Consider the following 17,930-nt stretch of genomic DNA (forward strand, 5'->3'; position numbering starts at 1 on the left):
GAGCTGCCAGCCAGGTTGGGAGCGAGGTCCCAGAGGAGGACTTCCTAAGGAAGACAAGGAGACGTTCATGAGGTGTTTCGTTGGTCGTGGTACACAGTTGTGATCGAATGGAGTGGTGTGCATCGGGGAGGACCTCCTGCCAGTGGGAGACTCGGAGATTCCTGGACTGTAGGGCCAGTAGGACGGTCTTCCAGACCGTTCTGTTCTCCCTCTCCACCTGCCCATTTCCCCGGGGGTTATAACTGGTCGTCCTGCTTGAGGCAATGCCCTTGCTGAGCAGGAATTGACGCAGTTCGTCACTCATGAAGGAGGACCCCCTATCGCTGTGGACGTAGGCGGGGAAACCGAACAGGGTAAAGATGCTGTGGAGGGCTTTAATGATAGTGGCAGTGGTCATGTCGGGACAGGGGATGGCGAACGGGAACCGGGAGTATTCGTCAATCACGTTCAGTATGTGTTGCGGTCAGTGGAGGGAAGGAGCCCTTTGAAGTCCATGCTGAGGCATCCAAAGGGGTGGGAAGCCTTCACCAGGTGCACATTCTCTGGTCGGTAGAAATATGGCTTGCACTCCGTGCAGATTTGGCAGTTTCTGGTGACGGTCCTGACCTCCTCGATGGAGTAGGGCAGGTTGCGGGTTTTAATGAAATGGAAGAATCGAGTGACCTCCGGGTGGCAGAGGTCATCGTGGAGGATCCGGAGTCGGTCCACTTGTGCGTGGGCACATATGCCGCGAGATAGGGCATCAGGAGGCTCGTTTAGCTTCCCGTAGTTGTAGGTGGAGACCTCGATCCTCCACCGTAAGATCTTATCGTTCTTTATCTTGCCCCACTGTGCATTATCGAACATGAAAGCTACCGACCGTTGGTCAGTGAAGAGCGTGAATCTTCTGCCGGCCAGGTAATGCCTCCAATGCCGCACAGCTTCTACTATGGCTTGGGCTTCCTTTGCAATGGAGGAATGGCGGATTTTGGAGGCATGGAGGGTGTGTGAGAAGAAGGCCACGGGCCTGCCCGCTTGGTTGAGTGTGGCTGCCAGAGCTACGTCGGATGCGTTGCTCTCGACTTGGAAGGGAAGGGATTCATCAATTGCGTGCATCATAGCCTTTGCGATGTCTGCCTTTATTCGACTGAAGGCCTGGCGGGCCTCATCGACAGGGGAAAGACCATGGTTTGGATTAGTGGGTGGGTCTTGTCCGCATAATTGGGGACCCACTTGGTGTAATATGAAAAAAAAACCCAAGCAACGTTTCAGGGCCTTGGGGCAGTGTGGGAGGGGGAACTCCAAGAGGGGGCGCATGCGTTCGGGGTCGGGGCCTATGACTCCATCGTGCACTACGTAGCCGAGTATGGCGAGACGATCGGTGCTGAATACGCATTTCTCCTTGTTGTAGGTCAGGTTAAGGAGATTGGCGGTATGGAGAAATTTGCGGAGGTTGGTGTCGTGGTCCTGCTGGTCGTGGCCGCAGATGGTGACGTTGTCGAGATACAGAAACGTGGCCCGCAAACCGTACCATTCAACCATTCGGTCCATCTCCCGTTGGAAGACTGAGACTCCATTTGTGACACCGAAGGGAACCCTTAGGAAGTGGTAGAGCCGCCCATCTGCTTCAAATGTAGTGTACTTGCGGTCGTCCAGAAGAATGGGGAGCTGGTGGTAGGCGGATTTGAGGTCCACCGTGGAAAAGACCTTGTATTGTGCAATCTGATTGACCAAATCAGATATGCAGGGGAGAGGGTACGCGTCGAGCTGCATATACCTGTCGATGATCTGACTATAATCGATGACCATTCTGTGCTTCTCCCCGGTCTTTCCAACCACTACTTGAGCTCTCCAGGGGCTGTTGCTGGCCTCGATAATACCTTCCTTCAGTAACCGCTGTACTTCTGACCTAATGAAGGTCCGGTCCTGGGCACTGTACCGTCTGCTCCTGGAGGCGGCGGGTTTTCAATCAGGGGTGAGGTTTTCAAAAAGGGAAGGTGGGTCGACCTTGAGTGTCGCGAGGCTGCAGAAAGTGAGGAGGGGTATAGGGCCGCCGAATTTAAAGGTTAAGCTCTGGAGGTTACATTGGAAGTCCAATCCCAGGAGCGTGGCAGCGCAGAGGTGAGGGAGGACGTGGAGTCGGAAATTCTTAAATTCTCTTCCCTGGACTGTGAGGTTAGCTACGCAGAACCCCTTGATCTCTACAGAGTGAGACCCGGAGGCCAGGGAGATTTTCTGAGTGTATAGTGAGTGAGCGGCGCCTTTTTGTTTTGGGGTGTATAAAGCTCTTTGTGCTCCCGGAGTCGATCAGGCAGGATGTCTTGTGTCCATTGATAAGTACAGTCGTCGTAGCGGTTGAAAGAGTTCGGGGCCGAGACTGGTCCAGAATCACCGAGGCGAGTCGTGGCAGAAGCTGGTGGGATTCCTCGAGCGGTGTGCGGTCATCCGAATCAGAGTCTTGAGACTCCAGCCAAGATGGCTGCGCCCACGGGTCGCACATGGCCGGGGGTGGGCAAGATGGCAGCGCCCATGAATCGCACGTGGTCTCTGGCGAACAAGATGGCGGTGGCCGGGGTCCACACGTGGCTCGCGGGACCGAAGATGGCGGTGCCCACGGCTTGCACGTGGCCTGCGATGAGAGTAATGGCGACGGACCCAGGTCACCCCCGGCGACAGCGGCGACTGTCCGGGCCTGGCATACCGCCACAAAATGTCCCTTTTTTCCCACAGCCCTTGCAAGTTGCGGAGCGGGCTGGGCAGCGTTGCCGGGGGTGCTTGGCTTGCCCGCAAAAATAACATCGGGGCCCCCCGGGGTTGCCTGGCAGCTGCGCGGCACAAGCCTGTGGGGGGTTGGGGGATGCATCGGAATCGGGTGCGGGTGGGATCCACGCTGCCCATGGGGCCGCCACGTGGTTAGGGACATACGCTCGGGCGTTGCGGGAGGCTATGTCTAAGGAGCTTGCGAGGGCCCGTGCCTCCTTGAGACTTAGCGTCTCTTTTTTCAGCAGCCGCTGGCGGATCTGAGAGGACAGCACACCTGCAACAAAGGTGTCCCGGATTCAAAGTTCGGTGTGGTTGTTGGCTGAAACGTGCGGACAGTCACAGTTCCTACCTAGTACCAGCAGTGCAAGGTAGAATTCGTCTAGCGATTCCCCCGGAATTTGTCGTCTGGTAGCGAGAAGATGTCGGGCGTAAATTGATTTATTGGGCGGATGTAGTGTCTGCCATAATATACACCTATATATATAATGGAGTGCAGACAGGCAGTGATTGACACACAGGATGACCAGTAAGCACACAGAACAGAGCAGCCAATCACCAGACAGGATACTACCACTATCAAGCCAGAGGGCCCTAGGTTTCCCGCTCTCTCTGGACCCAGCCACTGAGACAGTCAGAGTCCATGAGCTAGCAAGTGCAAACACCATGCGGTAGCTAGTAAGTCTGGTCAGGCTAGTACTGTGTCTCCAGTCAATTCAGTATAGTGTCAACCCACAGTTGAACATGTATATTAGTTAGTACGTTAAATAAAATTGTATTAAATCTTATCCAGTGTTAGAAGTCTGTCATCAAGTGCAGTCCACGTCGACCCAACCTGCCTAACACATCAGTGTCCTTTCAACAGGGTCATCGCGGCCTCAAAACGGTCCGCGTCTTCGATGAGCGTGTAGATTTCTGGGCTCACCCATGAGTGGAGAACTTGCAGTTTCTGGTCCTCCGTGAGTGTAGTTGTGGCCGTCCTGATGTATCCGTTGAAACACGCCAGCCAGTGTTTAAAGGTCGGCGCTGAATTTGCCGTGTGGGGGCTAAGTTGCAGACACTCTGGCTTGATGCGGAGCTCCATTCTTCAAATCTAGTCAATAAATTGATGCACGATCAATAACTCTCGAAGCGAGAATGTAGGATAATTGAAGGCTTTACTGAACTAGATGTTTCCCCCACCAGCGCAGGTACAGAATGCAGCAGCTAGGGAAACACAGACTCTTATACCCCGCCTTATTGGGCGGTACCAGCAGGCAGGCTTCACCAATGATCTTACAGCATCAGGTACTTCCAACACCAATGATCTTATAGCATCAGATACCTCCAACCTAGGTACCGCAATACCCCTAATACCGACTACCACAGTGTGCTTCAGCTGAAACCTGGAGCAGTCAAGTAAACCTGGGGCGTGTTTGGTATGGAAGCCGAGGCTGGTCCAGGAGGGAGTAGAGGCGGGATCACCGAGGTTTTAAAAGTAGCTGAGATGAAGCTAGATTTAGATATCATGACACCCAAACAAAAATCACATGATTAACATGCACAAATCAATAATATTACAGGCTAGCTACATTACAATGTTACAAAAAACATGGTATAATTTTCCAAATTTATAAACTCAACAAGAAGCCTTGCTCCTCCAGGTCCCACAAGGAAATCTTTTTTTATAAATTTAGAGTACCCAATTCATTTTTTCCAATTAATGGACAATTGAGCGTGGCCAATCCACCTACCCTGCACATCTTTGGTTTGTGAGGGCGAAATCCACGTAAACACGGGGAGAACGTGCAAACTCCACACGGACAATGACCCAGAGCCGGGATCGAACCTGGGACCTCGCGTCATGAAGCTGCAGGGCTAACCCACTGCGCCACCGTGCTGCCCTACAAGGAATTCTTAATACTCTCCTGCCTCAACCTTGCTCCCACTTCTCCAATCCCAGGGCTCCTACCGGTGATAGCCCAGTAGCCAATCCACCATTTAACTGGTCTCAGCAGGCTGCTTCCAGGACACACAAATGTCCATGCTTCCCACCTGGCAACCTAGGTGTTAAAATACCCTGGACCTCTACTTTGTTGCACCAGGTGAGTTTTGAATTAACATATATGAAAATAGATATAACAGGTTCTAAAATATTTAGGAGCAATAAAAAAGATAAGAAGGGAAGCAGATCAGTGAGATCAGTAGAACTTTTTTTATTTGATTCATTCTTGGGATGTGGGCGAAGCTGGCATGGCCTGCCTGTTCTAGGTCCCTCCACCAGAGAAAAGTACATAATGTATTAGCATCAATCCTTTGTCATTGTTAGGTCATCTCTCAACATGTAAATTAAAGGCATTCAAACCTTGCCAAAGCAGCTGTTTTCATATTTTGGCCTGGGTATCATTCTGATGAATCAGCTCGATACCAGCTGTGAAATCTGAGATGCCCATAACTGAACACTGTATTCCAGGTTGTATCTGCCAAGGCTCTATACAACTGGTGCATCAGTTCCTGACTTTTAAATTTGTGATTAATTCTTAGTTAGTTAGGCCACACTTGTGTTCAATTCTGGTCACCACACTACCAGAAGGATGTGGAGTCTTTGGAGAAGGTACAGAAGAGGTTTACCAGTATGTTGCCTAGTTTGGAGGGCATTAGCTATGAGGAGAGGTTGGATAAACTCGGTCAGTTCTCACTGGAGCGATGGAGGTTGAGAGGCAACCTGATAGATGTCTACAAGATTATGAGGGGCATAGACAGAGTGGGTAGTCAGAAGCTTTTTCCCAGGGTGGAAGAGTCAAATATTAGGGGACTAAGGCTTAGTTGTGATGGGGAAAATTTTAGAGGAGATATGCGAGGGAAGTTTTTTTACACAGAGGGAGTGGGTGCCTAGACCTCGCTGCTGAAGGAGGTGATGGAAGCATGTACGATAGTGATGTTTAATGGGCGTCTTGATAAATGCGTGAATAGGATGGGAATAGAGGGATACGGACCCCAGAAGTGTAAAAGGTTTTAGGTTAGACGGGCAGCTTGTCAGCGCAGGCATGGAGGGCCAAAGGGCCTGAACTTGTTCTTTGTTCGTGTGCACTAGCTTCTAAGGACTTATGTACTTGGAAACTCAAATCTCTTTGCTTCCCCAAAGCTCCTTGTTTCTCACTATTAAGGAAACATGGCAATTTGGCTTTCTTGAACGTAAAGTGGATGAACTCACAGTGCTCACTTTTAGGATTAGGGGACACACTTTGAAAATAAAGGACCTCCCATTTAAGACAGAGCCGAGAATAAATGTTTTTCTCTCCTGAGTCAGATGGTCCTGAAGCTTTGCAGCTCTCTTTCTCGGTTAGCAGTAGAGTCAGGGTCATTCAATTTTTTTTTTACAATTCTTTTTTTCATTAAGGGGAAGTTTAGCTTGGCCAATCCACCAACCCTGCACATCTTTGGACTATGGGGGTGAGACCCACGCAGACACGGTGGGGGGAATGTGCAAATTCCTCATGGACAGTGACCCAGGGCCAGGATCGAAACCAGGTCCTCAGTGCCGTGAGGCAGCAGTGCTAACCACTGCGCCACCTTGCCACCCCAACATTCAATATTTTTAATGTAGAGGTAGATAGATTCTTGACTGGAAAAGGTCCAGATGGAGCAGTTGATGGCTTCAACATAGATGAATTTCAGCAGCAGAGGAAGAAGATGCATGTTGACTGATCAAAGGCCATCAAGAGAGCAGTAGCACCTCTGTGAGGGCGTTGGACCAAGTGGAAAAGTGCCTTGAGGCACAATGGTGAAGTTGCGGGAGATGGAAATGATGGTCTCCAACCAGAGCGACCGGGTTGTGTCCCTGGAGGTGGAGGTGCGGGCCCTGGGGGACCTGTGTAAGTCGTTGAGGGTGAAGGTGGAGAGCAAGAAAATAGGGCCAGTGGCAAGATCATGGGGCTGCCTGAGGGCGTGAAAGGGACAAATGCCACAAAATATGTGTTAAAGATATTGACCGGGCTGGTGGAGCAGGTAATGCTGGCCCAGGGGTGATCAGGGCCCATAAGTCCTGAAGGCAGAGGCCGGGAACAGGGGAGCCGCCACAGGCAGTGATTGTGCAGATGCACAAATTCTTGGAGAAGGAAAGGATCTTGCAATGGGCCAGGGGGAAACGAGACTGTAAATGGAAGGGGAACTGGGTCCAAATATACCAAGAGATTGGGGCAAAGCTGGTGAAGAGGCACACAGGATTCAACAGGGCCATGGCAGTGCTGTACCGAAAGAAAATTTGGTTTGGGGTGCTGTACCCTGTGAAACTGTGGGTCACATTTGATGGCCAGAAGTATTATTTTGAAATGCAAGAAGAGGCAAATAACTTCATAGAATTTACAGTGCAGAAGGAGGCCATTCGGCCCATTGAGTCTGCACCGGCTCTTGGAAAGAGCACCCTACCCAAGGTCAACACCTCCACCCTATCCCCATAACCCAGTAACCCCACCCAACACTAAGGGCAATTTTGGACACTAAGGGCAATTTATCATGGCCAATCCACCTAACCTGCACATCTTTGGACTGTGGGAGGAAACCGGAGCACCCGGAGGAAACCCACGCACACACGGGGAGGATGTGCAGACTCCCGCACAGACAGTGACCCAAGCCGGAATCGAACCTGGGACTCTGGAGCTGTGAAGCTATTGTGCTATCCACAATGCTACCGTGTTGCCGATATTTGATAAGAGACCATAAACTGGGGGAGAACTGTATTTTGCAGAGTTACAATTTAATAAGTTTGTACCGGGGGGGGGGGGGTAATTGCTCACCCCCCCCCCCCCATGATGTCCTTTTTGGAGAGGGTGGATTGCGATGTTAGTTATCTTCTTCACTGCGGATGGGGGGGTGGGGAGGGCAGAGTAGGACCTTCGAGCGGGAGCTGCCACACTGGCGAGTAATGCTGGTGAACGGAGGTGACGTGGGGGAGGAGGTCGAGAGGGGTGGCCAGATGGGGGGAGGGGCAGAGAGGGATTTGCGTCAAGGCAGAGTTGGAGACTGAGACGAAGAGGGGGCCATCTTGGATGGGCCCAATTTAGGGTGGTATTAGTGGAGGCAGAGCCAGAGGGGGACAATAACAGATGATGGAGGGGAGTGGCCTCCATTAAGAATTGTAATGTTGAACGTTCAGAGGCTAAACGGGCTGATTAAGAGATCCCCGGTCTTTGCGCACTTGAGGAGTTTGAAGGCGGAGGTGATCTTCCTATTGGAGCTGCACCTCCGAGTGACGGACCAGGTTAGGCTCAGGAAGGGATGGGTAGGGCAGGTATTCCATGTGAGGTTTGATTCGAAGTTGGGGGGGGTGGGGGGGTGCCCATTTTGCTGAATCAGAGAATGAGGTTTGTGGGAGCTAAGGCAGTACGGGACCCGGTGGGGAGAAACGTAATAGTCACTGGGGTGTTGGAAGGGGCATCGGTGGTGTTAGCTCATATATGCGCCAAATTGGCATGATGTGAGGTTTGTGAGAGATTTGCTGGGAGCGATCCCGAATCTGGATTGGCACCAATTAATTAAGGGTGGAGATTTTAATTGCGTGATCCAACCGAGGGTGGAGGGTTGAGCCAGTCAATGGGAAAATGGCAAAGAGCTGGGAGGGTTCATGGGTTTGACCCGTGGAGGTTTAAGAACCCAGGAGGGCGGAGGGGATACTCCTTCTGGAACATGTATAAGGGATACTTGAGAATTGATTTATTTGTGATGAGCCGGGTGTCATAATATACACCAGTATATCATGGTGCAGACACACACTGATGGACACACACAGGGACCAATCAACATGTACAAACACCGCAGCCAATCACCAGTTAGAATACACACACTATAAAGGCAGAGGGCACCACGGTTCCAGCTCATTCTGGGTGCTGCCTCTCAGCGTAACAAGATCTCATCCAGCCCAGCACAGACTCACAACACGTGCTGAGAGAATCAACTGGTTCGGACAAGGCTTAGGTGTCTAGTTTAAGTTAGCATCATTTAGACCCACAGTCATCGTGTGTTAGTTAGTTAGAAGTTAGTTAATAAAATTGAGTTGAACCTTCATCAGTGTTGGAAGTGTCTGTTCATCTCTCAAGTCTACACTAGCCAACACTTCACCAGGCGGTGCGGTTGGGGGTGGTGGGGGGCGGAGTATGCGGGAATCATAATATCCAAACATGCATCGCATTGGCTGGAAGTGAGGCTTAGTGAGGGGCGGGTGCAGAGACCAGGATGGAGGCTCAATTCAAGTCTGTTGACAGATAAGAGGTTGGATTCTCCGCCGGCGGGATGCTCTGTTTTGCCGGCAGCCCAGGGATTTCCCAACAGCGGCTACCCCACATTGACCGGCCGGCGTAACGGAGCATCCCGCCTGCGGGGTGAAATGGAAATGTGACGCGACGGGACAGAGAACCAAGGGATTCTGTGAAAAGGTGAGGTCGGTGATCGGGGAGTACGTGGAAATCAATCAGAACGGGGAGGTGTCAGTGGCCAGTTTGGGAGGTGTTAAAGGTGGTGGTCCGAGGGGATATTATCTTATTTATGGTGCACGGGGACAGGGGATGGAGGGAGGAGTATGGACGGCTGTTGCATGAGATAGTTGAGGTGGACAGGAGTTACACGGGGGGCCCCCCTAAAGAACTGTTGGTGGAGAGGAAGAGGTTACAGAGGCACTTTGATCGGTTGATGACGGGGAAGGCAGTCGGGCAGTTAAGGAGGGTCAGGGGGGTGCAATCCGAATATGGGGAGAAGATGAGTAGCATGCTGGTCCATCAGCTGCGGAGGAAGGCTGCATCCCAGGAAATCTTAAAAGTAAGAATGGAGATGGGGGAGGTAGTGGCAGAGCCGGGAGAGATAAATGAGGCGTTTGGGGGGTACACAGAGAAGTTATATAGAACAGTGCCAGGTGGAGAGGAAGGGGACATGGGATGGTTCCTGGATTGCTTGGAGTTCCCAAGTTTGGAGGAGGAGAGGAAACGTATTGGAGGAGCCGCTGGGTCTGGGAGCTGATTGATAGCATTAGGGGATGAAGTCAGGGAAGGCTCCGGGGCCAGATGGCTTTCCGGCAGAGTTTTATATGCCATCAGTAACAGAGCTGGCATGGCAACTATTGGGGATGTTTAATGAGGCACTGAAGAAGGGGGAGCTACTGGTGACACTGACCCAGGCGTCAATTACAATAATCCCATAAAAGAAGGATCCGCTAGAGTGTGGGTTGTATAGGCCCATTTCATTGTTGAACATTGACGTGAAGGTGTTGGCTAAGTTGGTGGGGAGAAGGATGGAGGGATGTGTACCAGGGGTAGTGGTGGAAGACCAAACGGGTTTTGTAAAGGACAGGCAGCTCTCCAGTAATATCAGGAGGCTGTTTAATGTGGTACTGACACTGTTAAGGGGACAGGTGCCGGAGGTTGTTGTCTCCATGGATGCAGAGAAGGCCTTTGATCGGGTGGAGTGGAGGTACTTATTTGAGACCTTGGGTAAGTTTGGGTTTGGGCCGAAGTTCGTGGTGTGGGTGCGTTTGTTGCATACAGCTCCGGTGGCATGTGTAGTCACTAATGGGATTAGCTCACAAAGCTTTGGGCTGTACAAGGAGTGTCCACTGTCGCCATTGTTATTTGTGCTACCGATTGAGCCCTTGGCGATGGCTCTAAGTGGGTCAGTAGAGTTGCAGGGGATTGTGAGGGGGAGTAGAGAACATCGGGTGTCATTGTATGCGGACGATCTATTGTTTTTGTCAGGCCTGCTGGAGAGTATGGGGAGGATCATAGGAATATTGGAGAGGTTTGGGAGCTTCTCGGGGTATAATTTGAACGCGGGGAAGAGCGAGATGTTTCCGCTGAATGCGGCGAGGCTGAGGATCAACTTAGGGGTACTGCCATTTCAGGTGGCTGGGGAAGGGTTCAGGTATTTGGGGATCCAGGTGACAAGGGAATGGGCTACGATGCACAAGTGGAATTTGACAACGTTGGTGGAGGAGATTAGGGGGGACTTCAAGAGATGGGACACATTGCACCTGACGCTGGCACGGAGGGTGCAGGTCATGAAAATGAATGTGCTACCAAAGTTTCTGTTTGTTTTCTAAGCCCTCCCGATCTTTTTCCCGAAGGCCTTCTTGCGGAAGCTGGCGACGATGATCTCAGAATATGAGCGGGGAAGGTGCCGAGGGTAAGAGGGCACTACTACAGAGACAGAGACAGAAAGGGGGGTTCATGCTCCCGAACCTGCTACATTATTATTGGACAGCGAACGTGGAAAAAGTGAGGCGAAGGTGTGGGGTGGGGATGGGGGTTACAGAGTGGGTTAGGAAGGAGGAAGAGTCCTGTAGAGGATCCCCCTTGAGGTGATGGCTCCACTGCCGTTTGCTCCGGAGAAGTACACAGAGAGCCAGGTGGTACAATCGACGGTCAAGGTGTGGAATCAGCTGAGGAGGCACTTCAAATTGGAAGGGATGTCGGTGTAGACACCACTGTGCAGGAATTACAGGTTTAAGCCAGGGCAGATGGATGAGATGTACTGGATGGAGGTGGAGGAAGGTAGGTCTAGAGAGGGTGAGGAACTTGTATCTGGAGGGACGGTTTGCGGGATTGGAATAGCTGCGGGAGAGATTTGAGTTGCCAATGGGGAGTGAATTTAGGTACGTGCAGGTGCGGGACGACATAATGAAGGAGTGGAGGATGTTTCCCAGGTTGCTAGGGTATATCCTACTGCTGCTCTCGGATGAGTCAGGTGAGGGTGGGATTTGGATATATATTGTGGTTTGGGGAGGGTGGGGGGCGGTGCAAATGACGAGAATCAAGTGCAAATTGGAGGAGGAGCTGGGGGTGGAAATAGATTGGTGTCTGTGGCGTGAAGCGGTGCATAGGGTGAATGCTACCACCTGCGCGCGGATGAGCTTGATGTTACCTGGTGTTAATTATGCGGAGAGGCCAAATAGACTCAGACTGTTTTCATTAGAACGACGGAGGTTAAGGGGTGACCTGATAGAGGTCTACAAGATTATGAGGGACATGGATAGAGTAGATGGGCAGACACTCTTTCCCAGGGTGGAGGGGTCAGTCACCAGGGGGCATAGTTTAAGGTCCTTGGGGCAAAGTTTAGGGGAGATGTGCATGCAGCTTTTTTACACAGAGGGTGGTGAGTGCCTGGAACGCATTGCCAGGGCAGATTGTGGAAGCAGATGAATTAAAGACATTCAAAAATACATGGATAAGATGGGTATAGAGGGATACGGCACAAGGAAGTGCTGAGGGTTTTGGCCACGGTTGGTATCATGACCGGTACAGGCTTGGAGGGCCGAAGGGCCTGTTCCTGTGCTGTATTGTTCTTTGTTCTATTTGTTCTTTATTCAGTTCACGAGTCTACACAGGGTGCATATGACTCAGCAAGGATGAATGTGTTTATTCATGGGGTGGTGAACGAGTGCGAGAAGTGCGGGCAGGGGACGGCGAACATGTTCTGGGGCTGAGAGAAGCTGGAACAGTATTGGGGGAAGCGGTGTTTGGGACGTTGCCCAAAATTGTAGGGGTGGAGTACAGGCCGGACCAAATGGTGGTGATCGTTATGGTATCGGACATGCCAGAGCTGATGGAGAGGTGGGGGGCTGATGTTGTGGACTTCGCCTCTCTAATTGTTAAATTGGAGGGTGGATACGCCACTGGGGGTGGCAGTCTGACTGGGAGACCTGTGTGACTTTCTACGGTTGGAAAAGATCAAATTTGAGTTGAAAGGGTCGAAGGAGGGCTTTGAGGCAAGGTGGGGGTTATTCATGACCGTGTTTGAGGATTTGTTTGTCGCGGGGGAGGGATGAGGGTGGGGTTTAAAATGGAGTAAATTGTACAAACTGTAGGTGATTGAATATGTTGTTGTGTATGTTATTTTTATTTTTTATATATGTTTGTAACAAATACATTTAAAAAGAAGATTATCAGGAGTAGGTGGAATATGGAATTGAGGCCACAATCAGATCAGCGATGATCTTATTGATTGGTGACCAGGCTCGAAGGGTCGAATTGTCTTTTTCTGCCCTTAATTTGTATGTTTACCTACATTTCCCAGTTTCACTCATTCATTTTGTTAACCTATATTCCTTTGTATTTTACAGCTCCTATCTACACAATATACTGCGCCTCCTAACTTAACTGCAAACTTGGATCTACTACTTTCTATTCCTTCATCGAATATATGGTGGAAAAGAGTCTCCAGTACAGATCCATGCAGGCATATCCCATCAATTAGAGAACATTCCCCTTTTCCCCATCTGTGTCCCCAACTTCCCAACTAAATATCATCCTCTGGGAAAATTGAATGTAGAGTAAGGATTAGAAGAGATTAATGGAGCACCTGACACAAGCCCACCACAAATGACTAAGATCGGTTTGATTGATTGTTTCAAGGAGAAGTTGTACAAATATTTTGTTGGAAATGGTGTTGAAAGTTATTGTGTTCAATATAGACTGAAATGATTAAATACACCACTGGACTCAATGAGGTTATCAGATTCAAGAAGTAGAAACATAAGGAGTAAAGATAATTTGTTTCATTACTTTTTGAGGGTCGAACTCTATATAGAACCTTCCCTCAAACGATTAAATTGATAGGACAGAGGTAATAATAGGATATAATATGAACATTAAATATTGAAGTTGTGTTCTTTGTTCATTATTCAAGTGAGGTTGATTGGCACAATGGCTTTACCTGTTGCACACTTTCTAATGACATATTTTAACCTGTCTTTTATATGACCTTGACATTAATGGAGTATATATTTTCCTTTAAGGAAGCAGTTTGCCCATTCAGCCCGATTGTCAGAACGGCAACATTGAAAAGGTTGAAGACGAAACATCCATGAACTCTGCCAGAAAAAATAAAGCTGCTCCACCTGAGAGTGGAGTAACACTGTCATCTGAGGAAAGCAGCGATGATGACAGCAGAGAAAACTGTCAAGGTGCATTCAAATCTAAAATGCAGCAAAATGTATCAGACTACAAAGTATACACCGCAAAGGACAAAATCATCTTTCAAACATTGATTAAACAAGCTTCAGCAGAGATAATAACCGTAACAATAGAACGTTCACGGTTAGATCCAGAAATAATGGAATCGAGCAGAATTACTTTGCAACATCAGCAACCGGCACAAAAAGCAAAAACTGATAACACAGAGCAGGGGCTTTCTGCCAAGGTGAAATGTAATTTATCGAGCGTTGAAGTGGAAATCAAAAATATTTCATTTTCTGGCGATGGAGCTACTTTTGTAATAGGAAATAAAGGAAGTGTATTAGATGAGGAAGACTGGTCAACACGTCAAAGACACGGTTTGCTCTTGCCTTGCTCTGCACCTTTAAACAATGGAATTCATGTCAAGCGACAAGCTGATAGAAATTCGTGGCTGAAACTTAATACAACAACAAATGACACAGACGTGAGCGTACCTGGGAAAAATAACTTCAGCTATAGGGATAATATTTCAATATATAAACAAAACTTTAACGGAAATTCCCCACATGAAAAGAAACATAACAATGATAAAATCTTATATTCCAGTGGTTCCCCAGAATCAAAAGGACTGTCAGACTTCAGTTTCCACTCTGAAGAGCACGCGTCCAGTCAAAGCCAAGATACAGAATGCTTTTTGAATATTCCACCTCCTGAGGATTTTGCAGGTGACTGTGAAGATATAGAACCATTCACTATGAATCCTGAAGGCAAACGTTCAATCCAGTCTAACCACGGCAGTGAGTCTGATAACTCACCTATTACGTCAGCAGGTTCTGAGGGACATCATTCCTCAGATCTGAATGAAATGATGGAAAGTTCACCTTCAAATTCAAGATCCGAATCCTTTAACACAGATAGCAGACAGGATTCCACTGTGGGCATTTGGACACATTTATCTGAATGTGACCTCAGATTCCAAGCATCAGAGGAACTTCCCGCATCACGAGGGACAAGTCCTACAAAAGGTGAATTTGGCAAAAGAGAAAAAAAGTTCAGAATAAAAAGCATGGATGATATAAACAGCCCATCTACACAAAGTGATTATCAGAAACGACTAGGAGTAAGGAGGAAAACATACCCCGAAGTGGATACTATCAATGTTGCTTTCCAGATGGAATGGAAGGAAATTCCAAACCTCTTGTACCAAGGGCAGCAGTATTCTTCATTTACTCCTCTTCCCCCTTTCTTCATACAAACACTTCCCAGGAAACAAGGTAAACCAGAGCGAGTCTCTGTTGAAGATGTTAAGAGTTGTATGTGTTTTAAGGAACACAACAGCCAGGGCAGAGAACAGTGTAGGGATTTCCATGACTGGAGTAGAATCAATCACCTGTCTTCATCAGGCACACTGAGTCTCAGGAAATCCCCAGCAACAAGTCCCAGTATGCTAGCCAATGACAATCCTGGTTCATTTACATTTGAACCTGAAGAAAGCATTGATAATGTGTTTTGCCTGGATCCAAGTTCTCAATCAGAATTTAGTGGAAATAGTGACATTTTTAGGACAGATTTGTGTTCACATCAAAACATATTCTCTGAGGAAGGTATGAACATTTTTCCTAATAAAGACATAGATTCATGGCAAGCTGATGAGCCGCAGGAGCAAGGTGATTTTACAGAAAGTGGTTTTGACGAAGAGACTTTAGATAGTGACTATCGCAGTGAATTAGCTGAGGACACGGCACTAACAACTGAACAATTTCAGATTCAAGTCACTCCATCTTCACCAAACTCAACAAGTGGCTACGTAACGAGCCAGGAATATAATTTAACAGCAGAATTAGCAGGTGGCTTGGATACCATTTCTGAGTTGGACGATAGTGTTGCAAAAACGACAGCAGGTAAAAACACCGAATTCAAGGAGAGAAGACAGTCAGTGACAACATTACTGACAGGGGTTCTCGATCAAAGGCTAATTATTCATAATAACAGCCGTATGGCTGGAAATGCTGATGTTTCACAACATTGCTCTGCATTTGGTGAATTTAATGAGGAAGGGGCACTGCTCAGTGAATCAAATGCAGCAGAAATGCCTAATGATGAACTAGACTGTAGTCCCTCAGACACTGTGGGGTATGCTCATACTTTCCTTGCACCTAAACATCTGTCACATCTGTCCCTTACCACAATGATGGATGATCTTGCGAATGCAGATTCCTCGAAGAGCAATGATGAAGGGAGCAATCTTCCTAAAGACTTACATAGCGAACCAACAAATGCTGAATTTGCCAACGAACAGAACAAGCAAGATAATTACATGGAATGTTGTACTGACCAAAATGACAACACTCAGAATCGTGTGGAAGAACAGGAAACAGTGAACAGAGATGTGGATGGGGAGTGCAAACCCATGACAGCCAACTGTCCACTGGAGGATACAGAACAGCCAAGCAATGCGAGATCCAGTGAAAATCAGGAAGAAGTGGAAGCAAATTGCCAGAAGGCAGAGTGCACCGAGAAACAAAAATGGCAGCAAGGTACGATTGACAAGAAATAATAGTCATACAAATTAGAGAAGAATCACTCATATAAAATGAAATTAAATAAAACACAAGTAATAGAAGTAAAGGCCAAATCATTTTCTAGGCTCCAGTGCAGAGTTGCTTTGCCAATGATGTTAGAATTCTTTAACAAGGTAAACAGCTGATTTTTGACACAATAGTGGTATTAGACATCCTGGAACCCAAAGATTTGAGAACGTATGGTTACATTAGGGCAGCACCGTGGCGTAGTGGTTAGTACTACTGCCTCACGGCGCCGAAGTCCCAGGTTCGATCCCGGCTCTGGGTCACTTTCCGTGTGCCGTTTGCACATTCACCCTGTGTTTGCATGGGTTTCACCCACACAACCCAAAGATATGCAGATGGATTGGCCACGCTAAATTGCCCCTTAATTGAAAAAAATTAATTGGCTACTCTAAAAAAAATTTTTAAAGTATAGTTAAATTATTCCTATACTATTGGATTGGATTGGATTGGATTTGTTTATTGTCACGTGTATCAAGGTACAGTGAAAAGTATTTTTCTGCAAGCAGCTCAACAGATCATTAAGTACATGAAAAGAAAAGAAAAGAAAATACATAACAGGGCAACACAAGGTACACAATGTAACTAGATAACACCGGCATCGGGTGAAGCATGCAGGGGTGTAGTGTTAATGAGTTCAGTCCATAAGAGAGTCATTTAGGAGTCTGGTAACAGCGGGGAAGAAACTGTTTTTGAGTCTGTTCGTTCGTGTTCTCAGACTTTTGTATCTCCTGCCCAATGGAAGAACTTAGAAGAGTGAGTTGGCCGGGTGGTAGGGGTCTTTGATTATGCTGCCCATTTTCCCCAGGTAGTGGGAGGTGTAGATGGAGTCAATGGATGGGAGGCAGGTTTGTGTGATGGATTGGGCTGTGTTCACAACTCTCTGAAGTTTCTTGCGGTATATTCTTGCGAACAATAAATACACATAATGCTATGAGGAGAGCAAATTTATTGATATTTATCCTTCTTTATTTTCCTCCTCTGGATCAATTCCCCATTAACATGGGCAGCACAATAGCACAATGCTTAGCACAGCTCCAGGGTCCCAGGTACGATTCCCGGCTTGGGTCACTGTCTGTGCGGAGTCTGCACGTTCTCCCTGTGTCTGCGTGGATTTCCTCTGGGTGCACCGGTTTCCTCCCACAGTCCAAAGATGTGCAAGTTAGGTGGATTGGCCATGCTAAATTGCAATTAGGGTCCAAAAAAAAAGGTGAGCTGGGGTTACTGGGTGACGTGGATAGGGTGGAGGTGTGGGCTTTCCAAAGGGTCTGTGCAGACTCGATGGGCTGAATGGCCTCCTTCTGCACTGTAAATTTAACATTTCTATGATTACAGGCAGTCAAGATTACAAAGAAGCAGGTGACCTACATCCAGGTCAATGCTAATATAACAAAAGCAAAATACTGCGGCTGCTGGAAATAATCCTTCCCGATGGTGCTCTGTTCCAGGCCACTAGAGGGTGCGAAAGAGCAACTAGGAATGATTCCCTCTCCAATTTTAATCCTGGCCAGATTTCTTGGGTGAGATTCTCCGAACCCCCGCCGGGCCAGAGAATCGGCAGGGGATGGTGTGAATCCCGACCCGATGCTGGCTGCCGGATTCTCTGGCGCCGGTTTTTCGGCGGGGGCGGGAATCGCGCCACGCCGGTCGGGAGCCGTTGGCAGCAGCACCCCCCCCCGGCAATTCTCCG

The 17,930-nt window shown here is 48.4% G+C and overlaps 1 protein-coding gene across 1 annotated transcript in view; it reads left to right on the forward strand.

Annotated features, from left to right (window-relative positions):
- pdzph1 (PDZ and pleckstrin homology domains 1) overlaps positions 1 to 17,930 on the forward strand; it is a 103,229-nt gene that overhangs the window by 9,118 nt on the left and 76,181 nt on the right. Inside the window, exon 3 of the mRNA XM_038805158.1 lies at positions 13,496 to 16,192. Within this exon, the coding sequence (XP_038661086.1) occupies positions 13,496 to 16,192 (2,697 nt within the window). The remainder of the gene's footprint in view (positions 1 to 13,495; positions 16,193 to 17,930) is intronic.

The sequence above is a fragment of the Scyliorhinus canicula genome, chromosome 8 (genome assembly GCF_902713615.1).
Source record: "Scyliorhinus canicula chromosome 8, sScyCan1.1, whole genome shotgun sequence".
NCBI lineage: Eukaryota > Metazoa > Chordata > Chondrichthyes > Carcharhiniformes > Scyliorhinidae > Scyliorhinus > Scyliorhinus canicula.